Below are 26,268 nucleotides of genomic sequence, written 5' to 3'. Positions count from 1 at the left end.
GTGGGATGGCAGAGCACCCTTCAAGGGCTCTCTGCAGGGCAGCTGGGAGGGGGAAAGCGGAATAGGTACAAGCTACTGTGTGCAGGGGTGGGCACACAGCTCATTCTGGGTGGAAGCCAGGAAGAGAACAGCCAGAAAGCGAAGGGAGGACAAAGCCGAGCACCAGGAGACAGAGTGCTGTGCCAGGCACGGCAGAGCTCTGTGGGCTGCATTGGAAAGGCTGCCAGGATTCACAGCTAGGAGTTGGGGTGGCTGCAGGCTCAGGGTGATCCCACCATGGCTCCCCGCTGCCTTCCTGCAGTGTTCCTGCTGTGGGATGGGGGTATCCCAGGGGATCAGCTACCTATGGAGGTCTGGCTGGTGCAACGGTTTGGGTTTGGCACCCAGCTGAGGCCAGCCAGAGAGGGGAATCCAGAGCAGAGAGTCCTCAGAGCATCACAGCTGTAAGCAAGATAAATCGAGATGAGAAGAAGCTGATTTGTGGCAGGAAGTGCCCAAGGCAGAGACAACTCAGATGTTATATAGCCTGACAGAGTCATTTGCAGACCTAATGTCAGGGCTAAAGCCAGGCCAAGGAGAAAAGAGCTCTTATCTTTCTTACAGGGATTTTGAGCACTTCCTTAAGTGTGGTTTAGTGTAACACCACTGATCACAAACTACAAGCCCAAAGCTTAGTGCAGGCAAATCCCAGAAATGAATGAAAGTCCCCAGAAAGAATCTATTACTGCTCATAATCCCCGGAACAAATACCCATCTCTCCTTCTCCCTCTCTCATTTAAATGGATGCTAATGAAGAGCAGTCAGTATCAGGCTGGTGTTCTCAGTTACAGTGCTGTGGGGAAAAGTTACTGCTCTGAGAGCTGGGAAGCAAAGAGCAGAAAAACAATTGTGGCACTGATTGAGACGGAGAAATAATATCTGCTTGTTACTGAGTCATAATTTTCAAGAATGTCTTGTCTTTGTGCCATGATAGGATATATTTATTCTTCCACAGTACCTAATGATGCTTCATACATTAATATATGTGGAATAAGGCAATTAAAGCCCTTTGGCTGCTTTACTGGCTGTGCAGAAACTTTGCCTCAATGTGTCTTTAACAGATCCCAGCTTGGTGTGCAGGTCCCTCCGTGACTACTCACAGGTTCACTACCCAGACCCCTTCCACTGCTTCAGCAAAATCAAAGCGGGAGAATTCAGAGAGCTCATTAATACCAAGGAAACAGAGTCTTGGTCAGAGTTTGGAAAGCACAGCTATCCCAGCTCTACTTGTAAGGCATTCCCTTTGGCTTCAGAGAGACATTAAGCATGTCACAGGCCTGCTAATTGCTATGGGATTCTCTTTCAGCAGTGCTATGCTGCAGAGACTGATGAAAGGGATCGGGGGAATCAAAGTCTCTAGTTCCCTACTGCGGCTGGGGCTTTCTGAGAATAAACAGCAATGTGGTAAGTTTTGCTTGGCAATGTTTCCCCTGTAGCAGACCTGTGAAAATCATTTAAATCTTGCTGCATGGAATTATCTTGGATTTTACTGGGGATTAAAAAAATTAGAAAAAAAATGCATTTTCACCCCTGACTTTTCAAAATACCATCAGGTGAGGATGGGTTTGAAGCAATATCCTCTGACACAACAAAGCCAATTGCACAGACCAATCTATGATCCATCACTATGTGACCTGCCTGGCATGTATATGAGTGTTGGGATGGAAGGAATGGGCCAGCATGGAGAAAACTGTGAAGAGGCAAGGTGGACAGATGGCTGGCAACCTGAGGTGACTTGCTGGGGGGAGACCTGGGTCATGTGGGCAGTGGGGTAAATACAGTGGCACCATCATGCCTTACTTAAGTGATGAGGAATGGAAGTGCTAACGGGAGGTAAGCGGGCAGACTACAGCTACAGCTCCTTCTCTCTAGGACATCCCCACCTGTCTGTGTACATGGAGAGCAGATGGTGATATGGTAGGAGCAGACTTGCAGTGGAGCTATGCTTGAGCTCCTTTGCTCATTTGATCTGTGGTCTAATTAGAGAAAGTGTTGGCATACAGAGATGAACGATACAAGACATCCATTTTTGATGCTGCGTGTACAAAGTAAAATCCTGCCTCCTCTTTTCAGGGAAAATTCCCTCAGAAGTTCTCTCTGACCAGTGACAGGCTTTCCCGCCTATGGACAACAGGATATAGTTTAAGAAATTCAAAACCAAAACAAACAAAAAAACCCACCCACATTCCATAATGTTAAATTAATGCCATCTCAGAAGAACAAAGGCCCGTCAGACATGCAGCCAGAACAGAGCAGAGGGAGAGAACAGTCTGGCATTTAAAAAGACAAGAAGCAGGAGTCCTCAGGCTTTTCGCCGACTCCACATCTGATTCATTATGCCAGCTTGCTTAATCACACCTCCTTCCAGTACTTAAACGTTTTGCAGGGGACAATGTGAACAGGCTATATCCTTCCCCACAGGAAAGTTTGGCTACAGCATCAGGCTCAGAGTGTCCTCCCTCTGCCAAGGTTGCCACTGCACCAAGACCCCCGTTGCCTTCAGTCCAGACACTCTGCCACTGGGTTCTCCTGGAGAACTCCTGCCCTCCATAGGCAGAGGAGCACAGGACAGTGCCTACCTGTCAGTGAACTGAGACAGTGTCTCAGTTCAACACTGAGCTGGACACAGTGGAGAATGGCAATGCAAGGAGCAGAGCAAGGAGATAATGTGGAAGTAACTGTTCCCACCAGTTTTGCAGATTCAAGGAGCAGAGTGAAGCACAGTTACCATGAGGTCTGTGTGCTCCTCATTTACCCTCTGTTTTGTGACATGCCCGGATGCCTCAAGGCAAACATTCTATCTTCTCCCAGCTTTGATAGCTGACCCTTTCATCTTTGCCACCAGAGACAGCTGGGTCCTTTGAGCAGTTTTTGCTCTCAGTTCTCAGACTGAGAGCACGCACTGTGCTCTGCTCTCAGACAAGTGGAAACAGAGGTCTGCTTCACACATACTGCCAGGTTTAGAAGAGCACAACAGGCAGGCAGGGTGAGCCTGCCTGCATCTCTTCTGAGGGCAGTCTTTGGAAAGACCTCAGTCAGAGGGGAAGCAGACTTGCAGAGCCCCCTGGATACAAGTGGTGTCAGGAGGAGGCTGACAAAAACCCTGCAGAAGCAGATGTACTTACGCTGTCTCTATCCCTATTAACAGCCTATTTCCCCATCTTCACCCAGCCCCAGGAGCCAAGCATAGGGCAGCTGCACAGCTGCAGGGCTTGGAGCAGATGGGCTGTTTTAGTGCAATGCCGATGCAGGCAAGACAGCAGGAATGAGCAGCTAAGATCATGCATTCTTCCTGTTAAACTGAAGACACTGCTCAAAATCTGGTCTCTGACCTCATCCTCCGCCTGACCCAAAAAGAGGTGAATTAAGATTGGAAAAGACCTCTAAAATCATCTGGTCCAACTGCCAACCCATCCCCACCATGGCCACTGACCATGTCCCTCATTGCCACATCCACCCAGCTCTTGAACACCCCAAGGGACAGCAACTGCACCACCTCCCTGGGCAGCTGTGCCACTGCCTCACCACTCTTTTGGATAGCAAGCTTTTCCTAATATCCAACCTGAATGTTTCAGACCTGGGAACTGGGGAGGATGATGGCCTCTTCATGCACAGTAGGGAAGCTGTTAGAGCTTGCTGTGTTCCCAGCTTTGAGATGGGATGGATTGTTACTAGAGACTTCTATACCATTTCCTATTTCATTACGCTTATTCTGAGAAATTTCCAGGGGACTGGCTGAGACAGTAAGACTCCCAGCCAGGATGTGCAAACTCCAGTGGTTCAGGTGCTGGGATGCCTCTCTTTGGGAGAGGTAGTCACTCCTAGAAGCAATGGTAATGACTGACACTGGGAGTTTTTGAGTTTTCTGGGAAGCATTTCAATACGTGTTGCAAAATCACGTCTTGCTGAAATTCAAACAGAGGCTGGAATGTTTGCACAAGTAGTGCAAGATAGGTGTGTCCCCTGCCCCACAACTATCCTGTCAGAGCACCTGGGGGGGAGGTCTCTGGAGGTACACCAATTTTAATCTCCACTTGCACAATTATGAAACTGCTCCATGAAGAGAACAGAAGAGTGACCCATGAGCGCTAAAGAAAAATCCAAAGAGGCACTTAGAGCTTAAGCATTTCTTCTTAACTGTTTTGTGTCTAGTGATTTCAGGGACTGAATAACTGATGCAGCACCCAGTATCCCAGGAAATGATCAGGTTGCAGTACATCCTGACTGACATTCAACTTCAAAAGGCTGCGCCATAAGCCCGGTCTGAATCCTTTGCTCAGAGCTGAGCAGGAAGGGGGTTGTAGTAGTTGTAGCTTCCCACAGGACAAATAACAGTGACTCAAATTAGGTGAGCAGAAGTAAAAATTGTCTATGGGCATTCAGGGCATCTGTGTCAGCAATCTGTGCTTGCCGTCCTTTCCAACAAATTCTGCAGCAGTAACATGGTCAGATCATGATTTGTAAAACAGCAGAAGAGGATTTTTGAAGAAGGCAACATGTCACTAGCTATCTATCTGCAGTAGGAACTTGATTGAGTGGCACACCATTATATAGGAGCAAGAAAAGGTAAGGATCAGTGTTCCAGGACTGAAGATAATAACAGAATGCCTGCATCGACATGAAGACATATTATTCATAGAACAGAAAGGACATATAGCCAACCCATATGTGAATCCTTTTTCTTCCTCTCCATGTCTTCTTCAGCTTTTATAGCAGTCTTCAACCAAGCTCTTTGCGTTAAGACAATTGAGTCCCACAACTGCAGTCTGTGCCAAGCATGCTGTGGTGCTGTTTGTGAATCAACATCCAATCAAACCTATAATTTACTGGGTTTCAGGAAGAGTAACTGAAGGGAGTTCTCTGCCTCTTGTTATTCAGAAACTTTGGTTAGATAATGTATTGGTCCCATCTGGCTAGAATCCAAAGCTCACTGGAGTCTTCAGAAGAGCAATGACTTCTATTGAAGTCATTCTATAGCCTTTGGTTCAGAGCCACTCTATTGAACTTACAGAGTTTGAATGACACTTTACAAATCTATAGTTATCTTGCCAGGTATTTAAAATCCTTGCTCATGATCATGGTATTTGACTAACTTCCAGGAGAACCGAGCAGATACTATTAGAAGAGACAACAGTTTATCCAAGGCCCCATACAAGGGCCACAGCAAGCTGCTTGACATCTGCACAGAACATTAGTTAAATACGCATCAATTGATGGATGAATGCATAAAGCCAAGAGCCCATCTGAACAAATGAAAAAAGAAAGGATACATATATATATATATATATATATATATGTATGTATACACACATATAAACGGAATGCATTTTTTCTTTACAAACTTAGCTCTAACGGCAACTTGTTTTCAAAAGCCTAGAGGGAAGTGAATCACACTCATTAGGAAAATCAGCCTTCCCCCAATCAATCCAGTGACGTAAACTGTTGTGAAGAATTATTGCACTGGTCACAATGGCATGGATTAAATGAACTGTGCATTTGTACATTAAGCAAAAGTTCTATCTCCAACACGAGGCAGCTACCTGCAGGACAGGTAGTCATGTGCTGTGGCTAGCTCCTCTTCTGAATGAGGACATATAGTGAGCAATTCCTGCTTTGATGTATTTGTGTCTGCCACAGACAAGACACTAGTTCTTGAATGTCTGCTAGAAACTGTATTTCTTTCCTACTCCTCCTCCTGATTTTTTTTGTTTGGGTTGGGAGGATTGTAGGCAATATAAACACTTGCTCCAGAGGGGGGTAAAAGAAGAAAAACTGATGACCAAATAACTCCAGAAGAATGGGAATTGCCTCCAGGGAGCTCCCCTTCACCCTGCTCTCTCATCAGCTGAGAGAGATTCAACATCATCCTGCTCTGCTAGTTGCTGAATATTTTATACCATGGCTACAAATGCTCCATTTGTATTCAGTTTCTCTCTTTCGTCATATCTATTATAAACGAGTAGTGTCTGGGAACTCTCCCAGGGAAGATTTGCCTGGATGGCTATGGATATTTTATAGTCAAATTGTAAGAGTAAACCAGCTTTCAAGTTCTGTAGAGACGGGAAAAGGTAATAAAAGGGTTATTAAAAAAATAAATAAATGTCGGGGTTTTATATGGCTTCCTTTCATAATGACAGAGCTTCTGTTGGCTCCACGATGGAGCTGGAGCTTCTAGGAGAAGCTAAGAGATATCCTCTTACTGGCACTGCTTGCCAACGGGAGACATCTGATATGCTATGGCTGACTCAGTAGTGCTGGCATCTGGCTTGGTAGGACCAGGCTGACACTAGGTGAGCCAGGGGTAAGAGCTGTGTCCATATGTACTGGGGACAAGTGGCAATATGGGAAGTGACATGGTCATGGCCCAGGCTGGTAAACACTCATCTTTACCTCCATATTGTCACAGGTGTGATACAGGTAGGAGACCAGGGTCTGTCTCTTCACTTGGCAGGAGGAGTCCTAGCAAGAAACCCTCTATTTGAGGGCCAACTCCCCTCTTGTTCAAGTGGGGACTAAAAAGAAACGTGGCCACAAGCTAAAGAAGCTTGCTTTGCCATCAGGCAGCCTGCCACTTCCAGACTCTCAGGGGCCTTCAGCCAGCATGGACATCAAGACTGCCCCAAAATATCAAAAAGAATCCAAAAAATTACAGAATATCATGACTGGCCCTGAAGGAAGCTACAGAGCAGAGAGCAGATATGAGGGACTGAATTTCAAATTGCAGATGGATATATTGTGGGTTTCCCAGACCAATCCGCATCTTCAAAACCCAAGAGAAAAGAACTTCTCATTTCTTTTTCTCTATATATATATTCAGTCTAATTTTTAAATAATTCATTCACTCCCGCTCAGCCTTAGCCATTCTGGAAAATCATCTCATGGTGTTAAACAGCCTATTTACCTCACAAAAATTTAACAGCCCCTTTATGCAACAAGGGGGAAATGGGGACCAGGCAGGAACAATGGCATTGAATATAAGGGAATGATCAATTACAAAAGGCACCTGATGCTGATGAATATAAAACGATACTCAGTGGCTTTCCTAGGTCTTTGGCTTAACAATATCTTTGGCTCAGGGTAAGTCGTCGGTGAAGCAAATGAATAAAGAGTTAAAATACTAAAAGCCAAAAATCTGTAATGAATTGATTCCCCAGCACATCCAGTCCACACCACCTCTTGAGAAACCACAGGAATGCCGTCAAACAGCTGTCTTCCAATACAGAGCAAAAGCTAAGGGGCTTTTACTTTCCCAGTGAAATGAACTTGGAAATAGGGCACAGCTGCATTCTTAAAGGAGACAAAGAAAGAGGAGGTTGCTTTGTGCTCCTCCCTTCACATCTTCTTTCCCTGGCAGTCTCCCATGTTTCCCTGCTGGTCTTTGTCACCCTTGATTGCAGTCACAAAAGATCTAATCCCTTTCAAAAATGCCAGGAGAAGACATGTGGGCATTAGTCAAGAAAGCCAACTGACCACAATGGAAAATGGCTGAGAAGAAGGGAATTTGCCATCCAGCATTAACAGCTGGACTCTGTCAGCTAAGAAAGCCCAGCAAACCTGGGAAAACTTGGTGTCAACCGTGCCAATAGTTTTCTGCCAATGCCAGTGTGAAGACAGCATGGAGCAGATCATCTGCAGGAGAGATACAGGTGTGTGGAAACACCTCTGACCTAGCTGGACTTAGTGCAGAAAGCAAACCTGAGTCCGCACAGCAAAGACAGAGAAGGAGACCTGCTCTGTGAACCACTGCCCAACTACTTCAACCGGCATCCATGGGATCAGGTTTTCAGCCTAGCCCCCACTGAGAAAAGGTCTCAGATTTTGCAGCTTAACCTCTCTGCTGTGCCACATTGCACAGAGATGTGGTGGCTGGACTCAGGAGCATGTTTCCTTCCAATGACATCAATGGTGCTGAAGCAGAGAGCTGTTAATTAACCTCGTTTATTGAAGAGTGGACACATTCCTGCCTGGGCCTGCTTTTTCAGTCAGGCTCCAGTCCAGCAGGTGATTAATAACCTAGCGTGCTGTGGAAAGAGTGCATCTATTATTCAAATTAATGAAATTATAATCAAGAGGTGACGAATTAGCAATTGCTCCTTGACTAGATATGGAAACTCATTAGTGCGCTGGGCACTGCTGTGGCACTCACTGTACCAGTATGAGTATGGCTGGAGAGGAGGGAGTCAGGCAGAGCTGAGAGCCCCTTCTCACAATTCTGCCCTGGCACACACATCTGGAACACTCCAAAGTAACTGCACCCACCACGGAGTCCCACAGAGTACCTCCATCTCCTCTCTGATGTCACACCACCTAGAGCAAGGTGGCTGTGGTCACAACAAGGAGAAACACATGAACATAGCTGTGGTGTTTTTTCTTGTGGAGGGTAAGGAGCCATGTTCTAGAGGAAACATGGCAAGGAGTGATGGCTGGCTTCAAGATACCATTCCAAGGACAGCCTCACAACATGCTGGGTGCAGGCAAAGAACAGCTCTCTGAGGACCATCCTGGTGCTCTGAGTACTGAGTGAGACTCTCAGCCACTCAGATTGCTGGCTGCAGTCATAGCTGGTGGAGCTGATGGGGAGGTCTTCCCCTTACACCATGCACTAGGCCAGGGGTACCCATCCCCAGACAGTACTCACCGATGTGCTTGCCGTACATGTGGTAGTAGAAGGAGACACAGTAGTACTTGGCCGTGATGTTGTATAGTGGGCTGATCAGCCGGGCTTTGTCTCCTGTCACCCGGGGCCGAGAGGCCTCGATGAACATGTAATAACCTACACAAGGAGAGAAAAAGGTAGGGAAAGCCATTGCATCTTCCGCCCTGCAAGTAATGGGATGCCTGGGGCTGAGAGACTCCTCCTGATACATGAGACATGGCCTTGCTCTTCTCATCCCATTGGATCCCATCCAGAAACATGTGCAGAAAGAGGATTGCAGAAAGGATTCAGTGTATCTGGCCTAAGCAGCGTTGTTTTGATCTAAAGAGAGCAATGCCAAAGTAGTTGCTACCAACCCAAGGAGGATCAGGTTAACTATTTTTTGACATTGTTTTTGGTGCTAGGTCTGGCTGGTGTACTCAACAATAATGAGAAAAGCCACTTCCTTAGCTGGCCTTCGGGTATTTCCCTTTTTTTTTTTTTTTTTTTTTTTTAATTTTTTGTGTTCAGAGTTGGGCTTGCATATGAATTTATTTTCCTCATTAGAGAAAGGGGAAAGCAATATCCAGCTAAATCTGGTGTGGGTCCTATCTCATCAGATAGGATGAGAAATACACAACAGCAGCCTCCTCCAGTCCAGCTTGGGGCCCCCACTGGCACTCCCCCAGCCTCATCCCTCCTGCTGGTGCTTGGTATGGAGGAGAATTGCCCCATGGAGATCTTCTTTGAGGAAGCAGCTGGTTAAACCCAGCAGGGACATTTTCAGGTGTTAGAGACGTTCTCTTAATTGTTTATCCTTTTTTTGACTTCAAAACAAGCATCAAATGGGACAAGGACATTAGGCAGCAGGCAATTAGCTGGTAACAAGAACTAATGCTCACACTATTCCCTTAGACAAAGTTGTGGGTGTTTTAATTGTGTGTTTAATGCCAATCAGTAACATGCAAATTAACTGCCTGCTCCCTGCACCCTGTGCGGAGGAGAAGCATGTGTGCGGAAAGCAGATCAGCGCTCTGCCATCTCCCACAGCCTCAGTACCCTGACGCCTTGTGGCTTGCATCTCCCCCCAGAACTGAGCCAGAAGAAACCCAGAAGTGTGCCTACCCTCTGGCGTACCGCTGATGTCCGTGGGTGGCCCAGTGTTGACAGTACGCTTGGGGTTCTGGGTCAGGGCGTTCTGCCGTGTCCAGTCAAAGTTGTCCATCTTGTCTTGCACGAAGCCGCAGATCTTCTCATCCTCAAAGCGACAGGTGTTATCTGCAGGGAAGGACAGGGAGTGCCGCTTTTCAGACCTCCTCCTGGGGCTGCCTTGCTGCTTCAGGAGGGTATTCAGCACAGGTGAGCAGCCCCCAGCCTCAGGAGGAGGCTGAAAAGGTATATTTTCATGATGGCTACAATTAAAGAATGGTTAATCCAGGCTGACGGATGCAATTATCTGACAAAATAAAATACAGCTAACAGGACTTAAAAGAGATTCTGCTGGGAGGTCTAAGGGAGCTGATACAGAGGATGATAAAAAGAGTAACAGAGTGATGAAGGCAAGCAGGCCATGACAACTTTTAAACCAGAACAGTCTGATGGTAGAATAATCTTCCCAGGAAAGAGGAGAGAATGCCAGCAGGTAAACTTCACTCTGGTCTACGTATTAAATTAAACTATGGCACACATGAAAAAAACAGCTGTGGAGAAGAGGTCAGCTCAGTGGTATAAATGTGTAATTTAGCTAGAGCATATTCAATTTATACCAGCTCAGAGGTATATCTGCTATTGCAGCTTATGCGGGTTCTCCTAACAAAATGCATTACACTGGCAAAAGATTTTCATGTAGCATCAGCTACATGTGAAAAAGAGCTTGCTTATGCTACTACCACAAGACAATCACAGCCTATGGCAATATGAGATGGGTGAAAAATCTTGTGTATAGACACAACCCAATGTGGACCTGCAGAGAATGGAGCAAATCAAACTTGACGAGAATTAAGATGGTCTTTTGTTGAACCTTAGTGGTGAAAACTAGTTTCTGAGCCTCAAAACCAAAGCCTTTCACTGCTGATACAGTTGGAAAAGAAGAGAAAGAATGAACAGAAAAGAAAGAAAAAACAAATCCAAGATTGGCTCTGAAAATTACTTTGCTTTTTCAAATGATTCCAGGAATGAAATCAGAGCTGGAGAATGAGATGAGAGTAGGATCTCAGAGCTCTCGAGTGGTGCAGACACAGCAAGCAGATCTCTTTACCTTCTGCCTTTACATTACAGCCAGGGGGGTATGCTATGAAACTGAACAATAAAGTAATTAAATTCATGAAAGAACACACAGAAAAGAAAAACATGTTCTTTCTCAGGTTATGGAATGTGTTAGAAACTCATCCATGGCACGCTGAACTCAGTTATTTGTGGTTTTTCCCCCCCACACAGTTCCGGCTATCATGGACAGATGAGAAGCAGCCTGAACACCTACCTGCATCTGCATTGTGCCATGGGAGGTTCCAGTTGAATATCAGGAAAAATTTCTTATTCAAAAGAATGGTGAGGCAATGGTAGAGGCTGCCCAGGGAGGTGGTGCAGTCACCACCCCTGGAGATGTTAAAAAGCCATCTGGATGTGGCACTGAGGGATGTGGTTAGTGGGCATGGTGGGGGTGGGTCTTCTCCAACCTTAATGATTCTATGATAAACGGACAGCATTTTGTCTCTGAGACGCTGCACCTATCTTCCAGCTTTAGCCTGCATCACCTCCTCCCATTTGGGAAACGAAACTGCTGTCTGCCATACAGACACCAACAGCCTGCAGCCCCATGCAGCAGGGACATGGAGGCTCTCTTCTCCCTTCTTATGTGGTTCTTACACCAAAGCAGTCAGGAAAAAGAATGTAGCCTCCTCCATGACCCACAGAATAGCTGGACACTATGCTGCAAGCAAGGGTTTGGTTTGTGGAGAAGGGCAGCTGGCTTTTCTTTTAGCTCAGCAGGAAACACTGCTTCTGTGAGCTGAGCACAGCCATAGGGAGCTCGACTGGGCTGGCCACTTAACTGCTGATTAACCCTGGCTAAGTGCTTTCCGTTCAATCCGCTCATTTCTAATTAGCATCCTAATCCAAATTAGCCACTGCTACACAGTGCAGTGCTGGGCACAGGGAGCTGGAGAAGGTGGCAGGAGCAGACAGGGCAGACACCTGTAGGGTCTGAGGCTGGGCAATAACATCGGCTAGGGGGTCTGCCAGCCCAGCACAAAATCCTTTTGCAATCATAGGGAACAATCAGGACGGGAAGGATTTGCATCTCCGATCCTATTGTCCTTGTGGACCTTTGGAGGAAAAAGCTACCATTTTTCCCCAGCACAAAATTCCCTTAACTGGGAATATCAGACAGAAAACAGAGCTGAAAACTGTAGCACAAAGGCCTGCCAGGCAACTGATTGAAAGGGAGCAAATCCCTGAAGAAAGCAGCACAGAAACCAAAGAAGAAGGAGGCTGAGGAGAAAGCCCAAGCTCAGGTGGAGACCAGAGAGAAGGTCAGTGCAGGGACAGAGAAAAACAGGGAGCTATGCAAGACAAGAGGAAAGTATTCCTGTCTTACAGGTGAGGCCCAGCCCTGGTGGCTGACAACTGCTGCATGAGAAGTCCATCACACCCTTGGGAACAGGAACAGAGAGCTTTAAGGCGGTAGGAAGGGGCTGCTCTTACTGCTAGAGCACAAGGCATGAGGTGCTGCAGACTCTCAGCTCTTTGCATGCCAGAAAAGGGCCATGCCTCTGTCTTCACCTCTCATTCAGATGCAGCCAATTCCAGAAGATATTGCTCCTAGCAGAGAGCACAGAATGGAAGAGGCTCCTGGGCATGGCACGACACAACCAGGCTTACATGTAACATCACTTGCCATGCGAGAGCAATCTACAGCATGCTGCTTCTGCCTAGCTTGGGATCTCAAGGCACTTTGGGACAACTAATGAACAAGGCTTTATAATATCTCCATGAAGCATCACCACTTTATACATCTCCTGCATTACACACGGTGAAACAGATGCACTAAAATAGACACATCTAAGGTCACAGCAGGCAGTGTCAAAGATGGAAGCAGAACCCTGGTGTTCTGACTGCTGGTTGCTTGGTTTAAAGCAAACCACAGGAAGGCAGAAGCTCTGCTGCTCCTCTGAGCTGGAAGTGGAGGTGCCCACGATAACTCAGGTATATTCAGAGAGTTGGGAAACAGCCAGCATGTCACCTCTGGGTGACTATCATCAGGCTGACTGAGAGAAACCTGTCTGATCCAGCTGCAAAGCAAACCTTTAAGTGACCCACTGCGTCTCAGAGGCTACAGCAGTGATCTGACTGCTGACCTCGGCTGTGTGAAGCAAACCTTCTTTCAGACTTGCACCATCTGCCAGGGATCCTGGCTCAGCACTGTGGAGCAAAGGAACCTTCCTGATTAAAAATTAAACAGTGGCTTTAAATATTGAACACAGAAGTTGTTCTCTGGATTGTTAGAGGCGAGGTGGAAGTAGCAGGGGAGCTGGTTCCTCAAAGGCTGGAGTTAGTGCCGTCTTCACCAAACAGATTTCCTTGGCAGGCTTTGCAGTGGCAGCAGCTCAAAGTGCAGAGATGTTTGCTCCTGGTTATAGACACCTCCCTGCATTCCCAGAGGTGAGACCCTCAGCCATGCCTATTAGCATTTCTTGTTGCTTCACCTCCTCAAGAAACATAATGGAGGTTTTCATTTCAAGTCCTCAGGGGTAAGCAATCCCTGGCCTTGAAACTCTAGCTGCCAAATGAATGCATACAAAAAATAATAAGATGATCCTAGCTGCAGACTACAGGTGAATAGCAGATGGAAGCGCATTCAAATAAAATTGCCTTCATCATTTAGCTGTGCTGTGACAGCTGAAACTGGCTTAGAGCACAGGGGACCACGATCTGAGCCTCAGCTCTGTTACAGACCCGCAGTGTGACCCACAGCCTATCACTAGAGATCACTTTCCCCACCTAGAAGATGAAGAAAATGCAAACTGGATTGTGACCTCAAAGTACTCTGGGATTTAAGACACACGTAACAAATTTTTCCATAAGTTTCTAAATCATTTCTACATTTCTAACCAGTATTGGAAGAAAGCTTTACAGTACACTAACTGGTTGGGTCATATTGGAGCACCATCTGCTTTAATATCCCCATCTATGATACTGGGATAATATGGCCCAATCACATTTTCCATCCTGTCATGAGGAATTAGTGGCAGTCACCTGCTTTAAGATCTGGGATGGGCACAGATTTGAGGAATCCAATTCTAAACACTGGGATCACGTCCTGTTCCCACATGTTCATGCTGAGTCAGCAAGTTCAGATCCCTCTGTGCTATGAGGCAATAAGAGAGACAGGACACACAAGCACTGGATGGTGAGCAATGAGACAGGCTAATCTACAACAACCTGCAGCCGATCACCACCCACCGTACATGTCCACCATCCAAAAACATTTTAGCTCCATCACAGCCAGATTGCGGATACATAAGGAATAATATGTTTTTTAATTCTCCTATCACCGAGGTTGCGAGGCTACATCTGCTAGAACCAGGGAAACCAAACCATACACTACGAATAAGATGGAAAAGTTTTGGGAGCAACACTGCAGGGTTGGGTTGGAAAGTGAACGTCATATCCAAATGAAATCGCAGAGTAAAAGTAAGAAGGACAGAACAGATTCCCCTGGAGTTTAATCATAACATTAAGATGATCAGCTGTCCTAGGAGATATTTAAAATATTACCTTACCTTATACTACTCAAAGAGAGACTTTTAAGATAAATTCTGGTTTCTAGAATAAGATTAACTGGTTTTTAAGAGTCAGTTTTACTGCTAATTTCTAAATAAGTGAAATATTCAATATCTTTTGTTCACTCCCTGTGCTTTCAGTTTCCCTTTGCCTTATAATCTCAGCACCTGGCTCAGTAACCATAGCACATGCATGCCTGCCCCAATGTCATTAACATCTTATTAGGCTGGGAGAGAAAATGCATGAAGAAATAATTGTATTAAGTGACTCTCAGAGTTTGTAAATTAATCACCATTGTGCATGCCCTTGGATCAGGCTGCCAGAGGCATTAATCATCCAATCTTTGCCTTTCACTTGAGAGCTCTCAATGTTTGCTCCCAGAATTTGGCTGGGCAGCCTAGCGTGAGGATACCTTTGCAATCACAACACTTTTTTTCTGGAGGTGGTGGTAGCAAGGGAAGTGGGGGTAAAAAGAGGTAGGAGTAGGGATTTCCATGCTGCTGAACTGAGAGGCTTGGAAGCAAGTTGTGGCCCAGAGACAGAGCTATGAGGCTTTGGGCTCATGTTTGCAAAGGGCTCGTGTTTGCAATGGCAGCCGGCCTGAAAGGAAGGGAGATCTCTGAAAGCAGGAGTGGTGGCTGAAGTTATAAGGCAGTCAATCTCAAGGCGTGAACACAGAGGCAGGACCCTGATGGCTGGCTCAGCAGTTCCAATTTTCAGCACAGTCTGGATAAATCATAACAAGGAGAACTCAAGTGCTGGTTTTACTGCATGGAAATACAGGTGTGGCTGAGTTCTCTGATGTAGGCAAATTTCATTCTGGTCTCAGTGAAGCTGCCAAAGCAATCCCAGGCGAGCAATCTGAAGGCTCAGCTTATAAAGACTCCGAGGAGACTGACACAAATAAGACTGAAGTTGCCCTGTCATTACCAGAGATACATGTGGTGTAAAAGCAAGTGGCAAAAACCCAGATTTTATCACTTTCCCCTGTGAGCCAGAATGCTCACCTCCTCCAGCAAGGGAGAGATGCATCCTGGAGTGGGTCCCTGGCAATATGTTCGTTGTTTCCTGGTGGAAATCAGCCCAATGGACCAGTGAGTTCTCTTTGGAGAATGTTTAAAGAGGATCAAACAGTGGGGAAGAGGAAAGAAAAAGGAATCAGGAGTCATAGATACAAAATCCCACTGCCTCACTGAGAAACTCCTGTTACCAGATAAGACGTGATAAACCTAATCATCCTCGGAGTGTGAATCTGCACACACGAATGCTTGATGGCTGCCTTAACAAGATAACCCTGTGCTCCAGTTCCTGCTTGTTGCCCAGTCCTGGCTTCTCCTTCCCACTGGTATCCTGCAGTGCAGCAGTAACACTTGCCTGCCCACATGCAGAGTGCTACCTAAGAAGACTGAACGGTGTTTCAGCTTTTTGATTTTTACTTAGCAGTTGAAAACAGGAAAAAAGAAACATCTACATGGAACCAGCCTGCTCTCTGTGGATCACCAGCAAGCAGTTTGCCCATCTCTGCCCAAGAGCTTTGCCTGGGCTCATATCCAACAACTGAAGCAAAGGGACTTTGTTTCATACCTTGGAGATTAGCATGCTAGAAATCCTCTTTTATGGACATTATCATGTTCTTGACTAAGAACATCATTGTGGGATGCTGTGTATTGTGATCTCAAAATCAAGAGGAACTCTGGGTGCTCAGAAAAGATGGGTCTACATCTAGATGTTAGGATGCATTAGCAGGAATGACTGGAAGATAAATGAGAAAGCAAATAGCGATGACACCAGAGGGGAGGAAGAAAGGAACTGTGCTCATGGAATTTGTAAGCAGAACCAGATCTGAGCTCGAGATCGCTCCACACCAGCCTGTAGAGGTGTCAAGAAGAATATGAGGGTTATACATTCCTTAAATAGAGATATTTTGGAGAACTTTTAATAATCTTCTCAGTAAATGCAAATTGCTAATAGTAGAGGGAAGGTGGGCTCAATGTCACAACCTACTCAGTCACAGAGATATCAGGTTTAAGTGGGAGGCATGTCTCTGGCATATATCTCCCGATGATAACTCAAGGTACAAAAAATGGCATTACTTAATGAAATTATTAATAGTCTATGCAATCACAAGCTCTTTGGGGGAAAATACTTTGTTAAGTTAGTGCTGTTTTCCAGTTTGGCTGATCTCCTGCAGCACTTGACTAACAAGCATTACAATCAAAACATAAATACAAAGGTCTTGTTGCTTACCTGTTGGGCTGGGATAGTTGATTGCTGGAAAAGGAAATAGAAAAACAACACATCAGAACAGCTAGCGCTCCGCCAAATCACAAATCATAATCAAAGTCTGAAAATAAAACAAGCACATCAAGAAAGGTCAGAGTTGTACAAATCTCTTAGCAGCATCCCTGCAAAACAGCACTGCTCAGTGTTTGCCTTGGTGATAGAATAAGCTGCTGACTCACTGATCCGAACAGCAACAGATCTTAATAATGGGTGATCCTGGAACTGCACAGGGAATCCCTTTGGGCTTTCTGAGCAGTTTCTTTCTGAAAGCAGTCACTGGGAGATACAGCTTGATATCTAAGAGGGGCATCAGTGTCACTTTCCAGGTCAAGAAAGTTGTGAGATCATGCAAACACAGGTGGAAGGAGCTCTGTACTTTATGCTAAAATACAGGGTCCAGACTCCTGATGGGAGTGAAGGAATCATAAGGTTGTGAGAATGGATGAGCTGGGAGCTGTCTGGATGCTGGAAAAAGAAGCATGGTCAACGTCTGTCAATTGGATGATCTGAGATTCAGGATGTTGTGCAGAGCTACAGGTTTATTGTGGCTAGTTGGGAAATGAACTGTGCATTCAGCTCTGGAAACAATGAAGTTCCTTGAAATCCTCTTGCTTTTACGGGCATGTGGCTAATACGCAGAATTCACTGGCTGTTCTCTGAAATATGTCACTGAGCCACAGGTAGCAGTGGGGTTTTGAGCTCCCACAGAGAGGAGAGTGTGTTGGAGCTGCTGGGTAAAAAATGAGTTGAGACTGACCATAGTAGGTCTCTGTGTAATGCTCTGCATTGATGGTAGCAGCCAAAAAATGGCCAAATATGACAGTACCATGCCATCAAAACTCTACGCAGCTGAGAGATACACCCAAGGTTTGCAGGAAACAACGTCTACACATGCCCATATCCATTGGCCTGACCCATAGCTGGCAGCTCAGACTTGCTCTCATAGCCAGGACAGAGGAGGAGACACCTACGTTCCATGTACCGGATGATGCGAGCAGCCATATCGCCAGCCCCAAAGCTGGTGATAGGTGTCAAGCGAACTTCATAGCTCTGAGGCACCTTCAGGTTGGGCAGAATGTGCTCCAGCAACAGGCCCTTCTCCATTTTCTGCACAGGAATGAAGGTTTGGATGATGTTTCGTTGAGCCAGCTGCATGAAAAGAGAATCCACAGTGTCATGAAAATCCTGAAATTAGAAACCAGTGAGATCATATTCACTATCTAACACCTTGCTTTTTCCCTTCCTATATAGGCAAGTATGCCTGCTTTGTCAGTGACATCATCATGTAGAACTGGCTAAAAATTCCCTTCTCTGGCACAGAACAGTGATCAGGAGCCTGAGCTTTCACTGAAAAAAAGCCTTCAGGTCCTCCTGATTAGGGGGATGACTCGAAATATGGACCTGGAGCAATTCCATGTCAAGACCAGTGGCTCCAAGATGGGAGAAATACACCTGATTGACTTGCATCAGTGCACCAAGGTCCTGTGCTCATTGCAGCATGGCATTTTGCCAAGACCCCCTTGAGTTCACAATCACTGCTGCAAAATTAATTCGTTTGCTGTCTGTATCCTGTGGCATTTCATTTGGTGCCTTGCTGGAACTTACCTACCGGCTATGCTTCCTCAGCACCTTTCCATGGGATCTGCCCTTCAAGCCTAGCCATTACTACCGCTTCAGACCAGGGTAAGGTGTTTTGTGTAAGTCAGTGATCCTCTGCAGTCACCCATAGGCTCCCTCTTTCTCTAAATTCCACTGAAGATGCAAACCATACTACCTGAACCATACCAGCTGAACAGAGTTTCATACACTAAGGCATCAGGGAAGCTTCAAGAAAGCGATTGGAAAAATATCGTTGTCAAAATCACCACCACTAAAAATGATGAATTATGTGTGAGCAAAACTTCCCTGCCACAGTCATGCTTGCTTGGCAGGGGAAGGACAAGAACAAGGATTATACAGTAAAGATACAATCTCTATTGCTGTGCAGTGCCTGGATCCCTGCAGCAAGGTTTGGTCCTGATATGTTACTGGGGATGCTGGTCCTGGCAATAAGGCCTTCAGCAGAGCTTTCTATGGCCTCACATTCACTATCCCAGACACTAACCTCCCCTTGATAACATTCTCTAGGCTGACAAGTTTCATTGCAAAGAAAATTCTCCTGATAGCTGGGCTCAGTGATCATCACAAATTCTGCAATAACAGGACTGAAAGAGGGATGCAGGGAGGAAAGTTTTCAGCAAATCCATCAGTATGGAGATTGTGGGGCAAGAGCGCAGTGTGAGGGTAAGGCAGGAGCAGAGGCCAGCAGCAAGAGGGGGCGAGGGAGGGATGCAGGCAGAGCACCCGAGCAATGCAAGCACATGCAATCCCTCTGATCCCCACCTACCCTAACATACATGACTCTAAGCTCCAGCTGAGAAGGAATGGCTGTCACTGGACCCAGCCAGCTCCCAGTGCCAGAGCCCCATTCTTTTCCAGCACGGCCAGGACCCATCTCCTCAACTGAGCCAAACTACCCACAGGTTGCATGGAGCTCCCATGCAAAGGGCAGGGCTGGACCAGACCCTGCCACAGTACTGTGCAGAGTCCCCCACAGAGCTGCGGCTGCATGCTGTTTTCACAGCCAACAACAAGCTTTGTACCTGCTTAAGCTGATCAGGCTGCAATTTGCTTGAGGAACTGGCACCCTCCTCATCCCCAGGTAAAAGGGGTCAGAAGACTTAGAAAGGCTCCAGTGCCTTCCCCTATCCCTGTACCTTCCAGGGAACAGCCTCAGTGGGCAGAAACAGGGCAGTACCTCTGGGAATCAAGCATGACAGTGGCACTGGGCTGCTGTCAGGTTCCGTACACGTAAACAACACTCTGTCTGCATGCATGCATGCAAGCTGGGTGCAGGTCCAACTGGCATGCCTGCTGCTCAGCCCTTCCATCTGCCAGCCTGCAGCACGACTGTTATGCCAAGAGTGGAACCAGATCCTGGTTGCAGTGATCTCACCTGGGATCATTAGCACCAGACCATCATTTACTGGGAAGGAGAGGAGGAGGCACAAGACATAGGCAGGGGACTGGGGGTGGCATGGCCTCTGGCATGGGGCTTTTTGGGAAGTAGAGCTTGACCAGGGGGCTGGTGGCAGCTCCTCCTTACAGGCTGCCTCAGAGCCTGGGCAATGGGAAGATAGCCAGCAAACAGGAAGGGGTCAGGAGCCATTTCCCTTGTCTAGACATAACCTTTACAAGAGAAAACAAAATGGAGAATCGAAGAGAAGCCTGAAGGTGAGGTTCAGACAGTGCAAATTCCACTTCATCTGGGAGCTGTGTGGAATTTGGGTATCTAAAGCCTCTGGGAATAACATGAAATTACGTATTCTTCCACATCATTTAAGCCAGGACAAGAAATCAGCCTCTAGTCCAGACTGCAAAATTCCTGAAGCACCAGTCAAGCATATCCACACGGGCATGTCGGCTTAACCAAATAAATAGTTGGATGCTATCTCAGTTTGTCTGAGATAAATCAGAAAAGAATAACAGCACCCATGTCCCCATGGATCACAACTGTCCTGCTTCTAGGTGGAACTTGTATCACTAGGCAGTGGGCAAGGCACAACAAGTACCCTGGACACATTTCCTCGTGCATCATAGGTAGAAAGTTCTGTGAAGGCTGAGAGAGAGAGAGAACACGCTGGAGTTCAGCACAGTTTAGCAGGTGTGACATCAGTGCAAGGGAGAACAAGGCCTGGCTCCAGCCAGCTGCTCACCCTGTGAGTGCACAGCTGCTGTGGGCTTGCAGTGATGAGTACAGGTCCAGCAGACAGCGAAATTAGAGCCAACGTCTGGCTCCACCTCCCTCTCCCCAAGCATCCTTTGCCTTCCCGGCTGCCAAGCAGCAGCTTTGTGCAGAGCTGCACACATCAGTACATCAGAAACTTGTTTTTAATCCTTTGCTACAGTCTCCTGCTGCTGCCTTCATGCTCTTCTCTCATGCTACCTCAGTACCTTCTTCCCTCTACCTCCTCCTCAGCCTTCTCCTTCCTTCTGATCATGCTAGCATGGTCCTCCAGTGTAATAGTGCTGCGGTGCAGTTCCTAAAGCAGAGGCAGGCACAGAGGACAATGAAACACTGGCCACCTTATTCAAGATGCTGAAGCCTCTGTGGAGAATCTCAGGCACTGAGCTCATTTATCACCAGGCTCAAGATGCTGCCAGTGGGCCCAGAACAAGAGTGCAGAGCAAGGTGCAGTCTCATTTTGCCTTCACCTCCTTCCATTTCAAATAATGAGAGGGAGGGAATGGGAATAGAAACAAACAAGCAAACTCACACTATTTCTACCAGATGGCTGTGGATATCACACAGGATGCAGAGGTGGGAATGCTCTTGCAGAATGGTTTTTCTAGAAACACCTTACAAAGGACAAAAACACCCCAGGTGGGATGTATATATCCACATGTACAGTAGGCAAGCTGTCCCTTTCCTCTGTCACTTGTAAGCAATATTAGCGACCAAGAGAGAGAACCAAGAAGTCTCCCAGCACTACAAACTGGATCTGCCCTTTCTCATTCCTCCCTATCACACCCTGTTGGCAGGTGTCGTCCAGCCAGTCCCACAGCTCATTGTGTAAACTGGTTTGTGGTCCACACAGAGTGCTTGTGCCAGTGTGACCAGCCTCAGCTGGCTTGTGAGCCAGGAAGACACAGCCTCAGAGAGAAGAGCCACACTGCCTCTCACCACGTTTCATTCCCAGCTGGGATGCTGTCTCCACAAAAGGACCAATGTATGACACAACACGTCCAAGCTTTTTGTGTGTTAGAAGTGAAAAGGATGCTGTTTGCAGGCTGAATTATGTTGAAAGCAGGCGTGTATCAGCTATCAGATATAATAAAGCCAAAACCTATTAACAAACGCATCTGTCAATATTTACTGTTGCAGCGCTGCACAGCAACCCGCACCAGGGATTCAAAGGACCATGATAACCTGTGTGTTGGGACTCAGCATGACCTGAGCAGCCACACACGTGCTCTCACAACCAGCTGCAGACTGCACTGCTACATGCTTAAGGGAGAAAGTGAAATCAGAATGAAAACCTGTTTCATTACTGAGCCTCGGGAATCAGTGCAAACATCAGCTAGAAAAATTTATATTAAAGCCCCACAGATTCACCAGTAAGCTGATCAGAGCAAAGGAACCACTTGGTGGGCATCCTGCTTCCCAGCATTGCTATTCACTCCTGCTGCTCTCTCCCCTTATTTGTCCCACTTCAACAACAACAACTCTGCTCAGCACCAAACATTAGCTCTGCTCTCCAGCATCTTCTCTAAAAATTCCTTCTACATGCACTTGCTCTCTCTCTCCCTTTTTCACTCTGCCTCACTCCAATTGCAGCCAAGCCACCCAGTTTATCTTCTGGCATAGACACGTCCCAGTTTAGCATGGTCCAGTGGTCAGGTGAAGGTGACAACAGCAGAAGGGCACTTTTCCTCTGACAGGTAATACTACTCAGAATGTGAAAGAACTTTCCATTTTTATCAATTCAGACTGTTTGTCAGGAGTTTTGAGCACAATATATAGCACTGTCCTAGGGGGCTGCAAGCATCTCATGTTGAATTTCCCCTGTGACTGAGACTGCCATGAATGAAACCAATCTAAATGCAGCTAAGATAGAGCTACCCCATTCCAAAGGGGCTGTTGCTTGAAAGGACCAGGACCTCAACAGGAACAATCACACCACTGCCCTCAACATGAAGAGACTGGCAGCATCTGTAGCCTTAAACTGGTGATATCCAGGAAATATGTACCCAAACACCCAATCCTTGGGACTGGAAGGTGCCGAGCTTTGTTATGGCACCAGTGGCAAATTCTTGAATGAATGTGAAGCTCTGCAATGCAAATCACCTTGCCATCACAGTAGGCACCAAGCACAGTTGCCCCCTCCCCCTCCTCAGGACTTCCACCGATTTCTTCTGGTGCCAGGATTGAGCTGTTCACACTACTTGGGGCTTTGCTGAGGTTTCTCAGGCATTTAATCCTCTACCGGCTGCTGCTGGAGAATGAGTCCAGAATATGACTGAAAATAAGATGATAGCAAATTCTTAGGGAAAAATTTAAAAATGCTCAGAAAGAGAGGCAAGAGAAAGGTGGGGATATGGAATTTTAAGAACATCTCCTAAACATATGAAGCTGCAGTATTTTCCAGTGACCTTTCTCTCCCACTTCTCCCCATCCTCTTCCTTGTACACAGCAGTGTACTGAGATTCTGGTCCTTTATGTCACCTTGGGTCCACAGGACAGAGCAGAGGAAGATAGGTTTTTCTTTGATGTCACACTTGGACACCACAGATTCGATTCTTGCTCTCTGTATTTTGGGACAGGCATAACATCCCTCTGCACACTGGAAACAACCTGCTATTTATCAGGAATTTAGAACAGAGACAGCACAACTGCCTCCAGGGACAAAGCAGGGGAGGTACAGCTTTGCCTCACAGAGCCCAGTCTCTTGACACCACAGGGGCTATTTCTGCTCATTTGTTTTATGGATGTATCATATCCCATCTTAAAAGTCATTCCCATTTGGCCTGCTCCTCCCACTGGACAGCTGTTCTGGAACCTAACCACCCTAATGTTCTCATTTCCAGCCTGAATTTATTCACAAGCAGCTTGCACCCACTTGATCTCATGCCAGTATTATCCTTTAACTTTTCCCTCCCTGCTGCTTGACCCCCCATTGTTTTTATAAACAGCAATCACATCCCCTTCAGCCTCTGCTTTGCTAGGCTAAGCAAGCTGAGCATTCTGTGTGTCCTCATATAACACACTATCACTTTCCCTATTTCCCTATTTCCCTATTTCATAATCCTTTCCTGCATGATCTCACTTGCTGGAGTTGGCATACAGGATGCAACAGGTCCTCTCCACCTTCCCTGGAAGTACTTCAGGCTTCACTTAAGAGTACATTTGCCCTTTCTCGCACCTACCTTTTACCAGCAGATCCCTGCAGTCAACTTTTTTCACCCACATCATGCCTTCAGTCCTGTTATTTCCCTCTTAAGATCTCCTAGCTTGTAGCAGATTCCTCTGTCCGCACTCCGTACTCATGACCTTTCATTAGTACTGCTGCATTTCATCCTACTTGACCCACTGAAGCAGTTTCCAGTACTTGGGATCTTCTTTATAGTGTCCCAATCCTTCACTGTGATGGCATTGTCTTCTTAATTCAGCAGCACACCCACAGAAACATTAATGTTGGAAATACCTCTAAGCTCATCTGGTCCAACCACCAGCCCACCCCCACCATTACCACTGACCATGTCCCTCAGTGCCACATCCACATGGCTATTGAACACCTCCAGGGATGGTGACTGCACCACCTCCCTGGGCAGCCTGCGCCACTGCTTCATTACTCTTTCTGAGAAGAACCCTCCTGAGAGGGGATTCTGATCTGATCACAAGTTGTCAGCCTTGATAAAGGTGCCTTCCCACTCAGCAGTGTAGCTGCTATCTGCAAAAGCCATTTGGGTAAGTTTTGGGTAGCAGAGAAATTTGCTTTGGATATGAAGACAGACAGTAGTTGGGACATTTCTCTATAATTTCTCATCAAACTTCCTGTGCCTGTCAGATTGGATTGCAACATGTTCCTGGGTTTATACTTTATCACCACCTTGAATGGAAATGATGTCAAACATTAACAGCATCAATTAAAGCACTATGTGGATTCATTTCCTTTTCCTTATTTGATGACCATTGCTTATTAGGGGTTTTCAGAGCAAATAATCACATCGGAAACATAAAATTGTCATCTACCAGACAAGCAAACCAGCAAACTGAAATTCATGCCTGCATTGTTCATCAATCAAGCACACTTGTTCAGATCGTAAGGTTAAGCAAGCATGAGTGGTCAAAGCAAATCCATTATTCAGTCTAAATGAGGAGTCCTGGAAGGTTTTCCTCTTCAATTGTCCATAGCAGGAGGCTCCCTTTTCGGGACGAGACATCACCATCTCTAAAGAGAGAAACAACTGTGACCTTCAGTAGCTACAGAGGACAGCTGGAGCAGGAGAGCGCCTCTCTCTCTCACACACATGCAACACACACTCAGCTGCCCATCCTCATTAGGTACCGAGAGCAGCAGTTTACAGCTTCCTAGAGAAGCCAAATTGGTGCTGTCATGAATTACTGTAAGTGCTTGTTCCACACTCTTCAATAATGTCTTTCATTAGGGACTGATCAGAAAGCAATATGTATTTTATTAGCATATGTTCCCTGGTCTTAGAACAGATCTAATCTTCACTCTGTCAGGGAGACAGTCAAGCAAAAGCCTTAAGTGAGGCACAGCATGACTGGCAACTTCATGAGCCGTGGCTTAGTGGGGTACTGCAATGCTGCACGTCCTGAGGAGGAAGCGCCCAGCAGTAGAGAAGGAAAGGAGTAAAACACCTGAATTTGGTGATGGGTAGGAAGGAAGGGAGAGCCACGTACCTCCCAGTCTGTGTGAAGAGTCTGTGTTGGTGTCACTGTGGTTTGTACTGAGTTAGATGGGTTATATATATGTCTAGCCATGCTGATTTCTCTCCTGTCTTCACAGCCATACCTTCAATCCTGAAGGCAAATGGATCCTTCTGTTTAGAATGGGAGTTCTAAAGTTCAAGCAATGCAGAGCTTGGAATCACCTCTTTGTCTGCATGATGGGCATAAAATCAGTTAAGGACAACATTCCTCACACTGCTTCCTCCTTCCCAGAGCAATGCTTCCCATGAACTTTGAACCCACATATGAAAACTGGCACCACTCAGAACCTTTCTGGATCCAACTTTATACCCATCCTAACCTCAGTGAGTGCAGGTGCCTCTTCCCGTCTCCTTGCACCAGATCCAACCTTCAGCAAGACTGACATATGTGTCAGTGCACCATCCTGCACCATTCTGACTCAAGAAGAAAATGCAGTCCAGCTCTGCACAGCCCAAATTTTCCAGCTTCAGTTTGCTTGAGCTCTAAATCATTCTGTCTATAATATGATTGAAACTTAGTAAATGAGACTGTCCCACCAACAGAAATTGTCACCTCCTGGGCCCCTTTCCTCAGGCTCCTTTTAGACTCTGGCAGAGTATGCAGTTAGGGCATTTTACCCTTAAAAACAACAGTTGATAAAGGATGGGGCTCACTGGAATTCCTTGGTTTGTGTGGGTCTCTGGACTTCCCAGTCTGGTACATGTAGTGAAGGTATACAGAGTCTAAGAGTCTAAGGTCCATCTTTGAATCCACTGCACTTGCAGTCCTACTTCTCATAAAGAAGGGACAGACAGCACAGCACGTACAGGGAGAGCCGTAAAATCCTTCCTGTTTCTCCATGCTGCCTGTGCTGGCAGCAAGACTGCATAAGCTTCATTCCTTTATGAAACAGACGAAACATCTTCCTGGAGCCTACTCCTGCCCGTTTGTCACCAGCTACAGGAGAGACTATGTCTTCCTTCTGAATCCTTCCTCCTTCATACACTTTCAACATGTTCTGGAAGCAAGAGCAAGGGAAACAAAACCAAAAAAG

The 26,268-nt window shown here is 46.4% G+C and overlaps 1 protein-coding gene across 2 annotated transcripts in view; it reads right to left on the bottom strand.

Annotated features, from left to right (window-relative positions):
* MDGA1 (MAM domain containing glycosylphosphatidylinositol anchor 1) overlaps positions 1-26,268 on the bottom strand; it is a gene marked incomplete at both ends in the record, with an annotated part of 124,697 nt that overhangs the window by 5,843 nt on the left and 92,586 nt on the right. The window contains 4 exons of one of the 2 annotated variants that reach the window (XM_079532607.1): positions 8,678-8,812; positions 9,800-9,952; positions 16,703-16,726; positions 17,710-17,887. In XM_079532607.1, the coding sequence (XP_079388733.1) occupies positions 8,678-8,812; positions 9,800-9,952; positions 16,703-16,726; positions 17,710-17,887 (490 nt within the window). Of the gene's footprint in view, positions 1-8,677; positions 8,813-9,799; positions 9,994-16,702; positions 16,727-17,705; positions 17,888-26,268 lie in introns of both variants that reach the window. The other variant, XM_079532606.1, reaches the window with a different exon arrangement.

Source organism: Tetrao urogallus (genome assembly GCF_951394365.1).
Source record: "Tetrao urogallus genome assembly, chromosome: 2".
NCBI classification, from domain to species: Eukaryota; Metazoa; Chordata; class Aves; order Galliformes; family Phasianidae; genus Tetrao; species Tetrao urogallus.
Note: the sequence above shows the minus strand (reverse complement) of the source record. Positions and strands in the feature narration are given on the sequence as shown.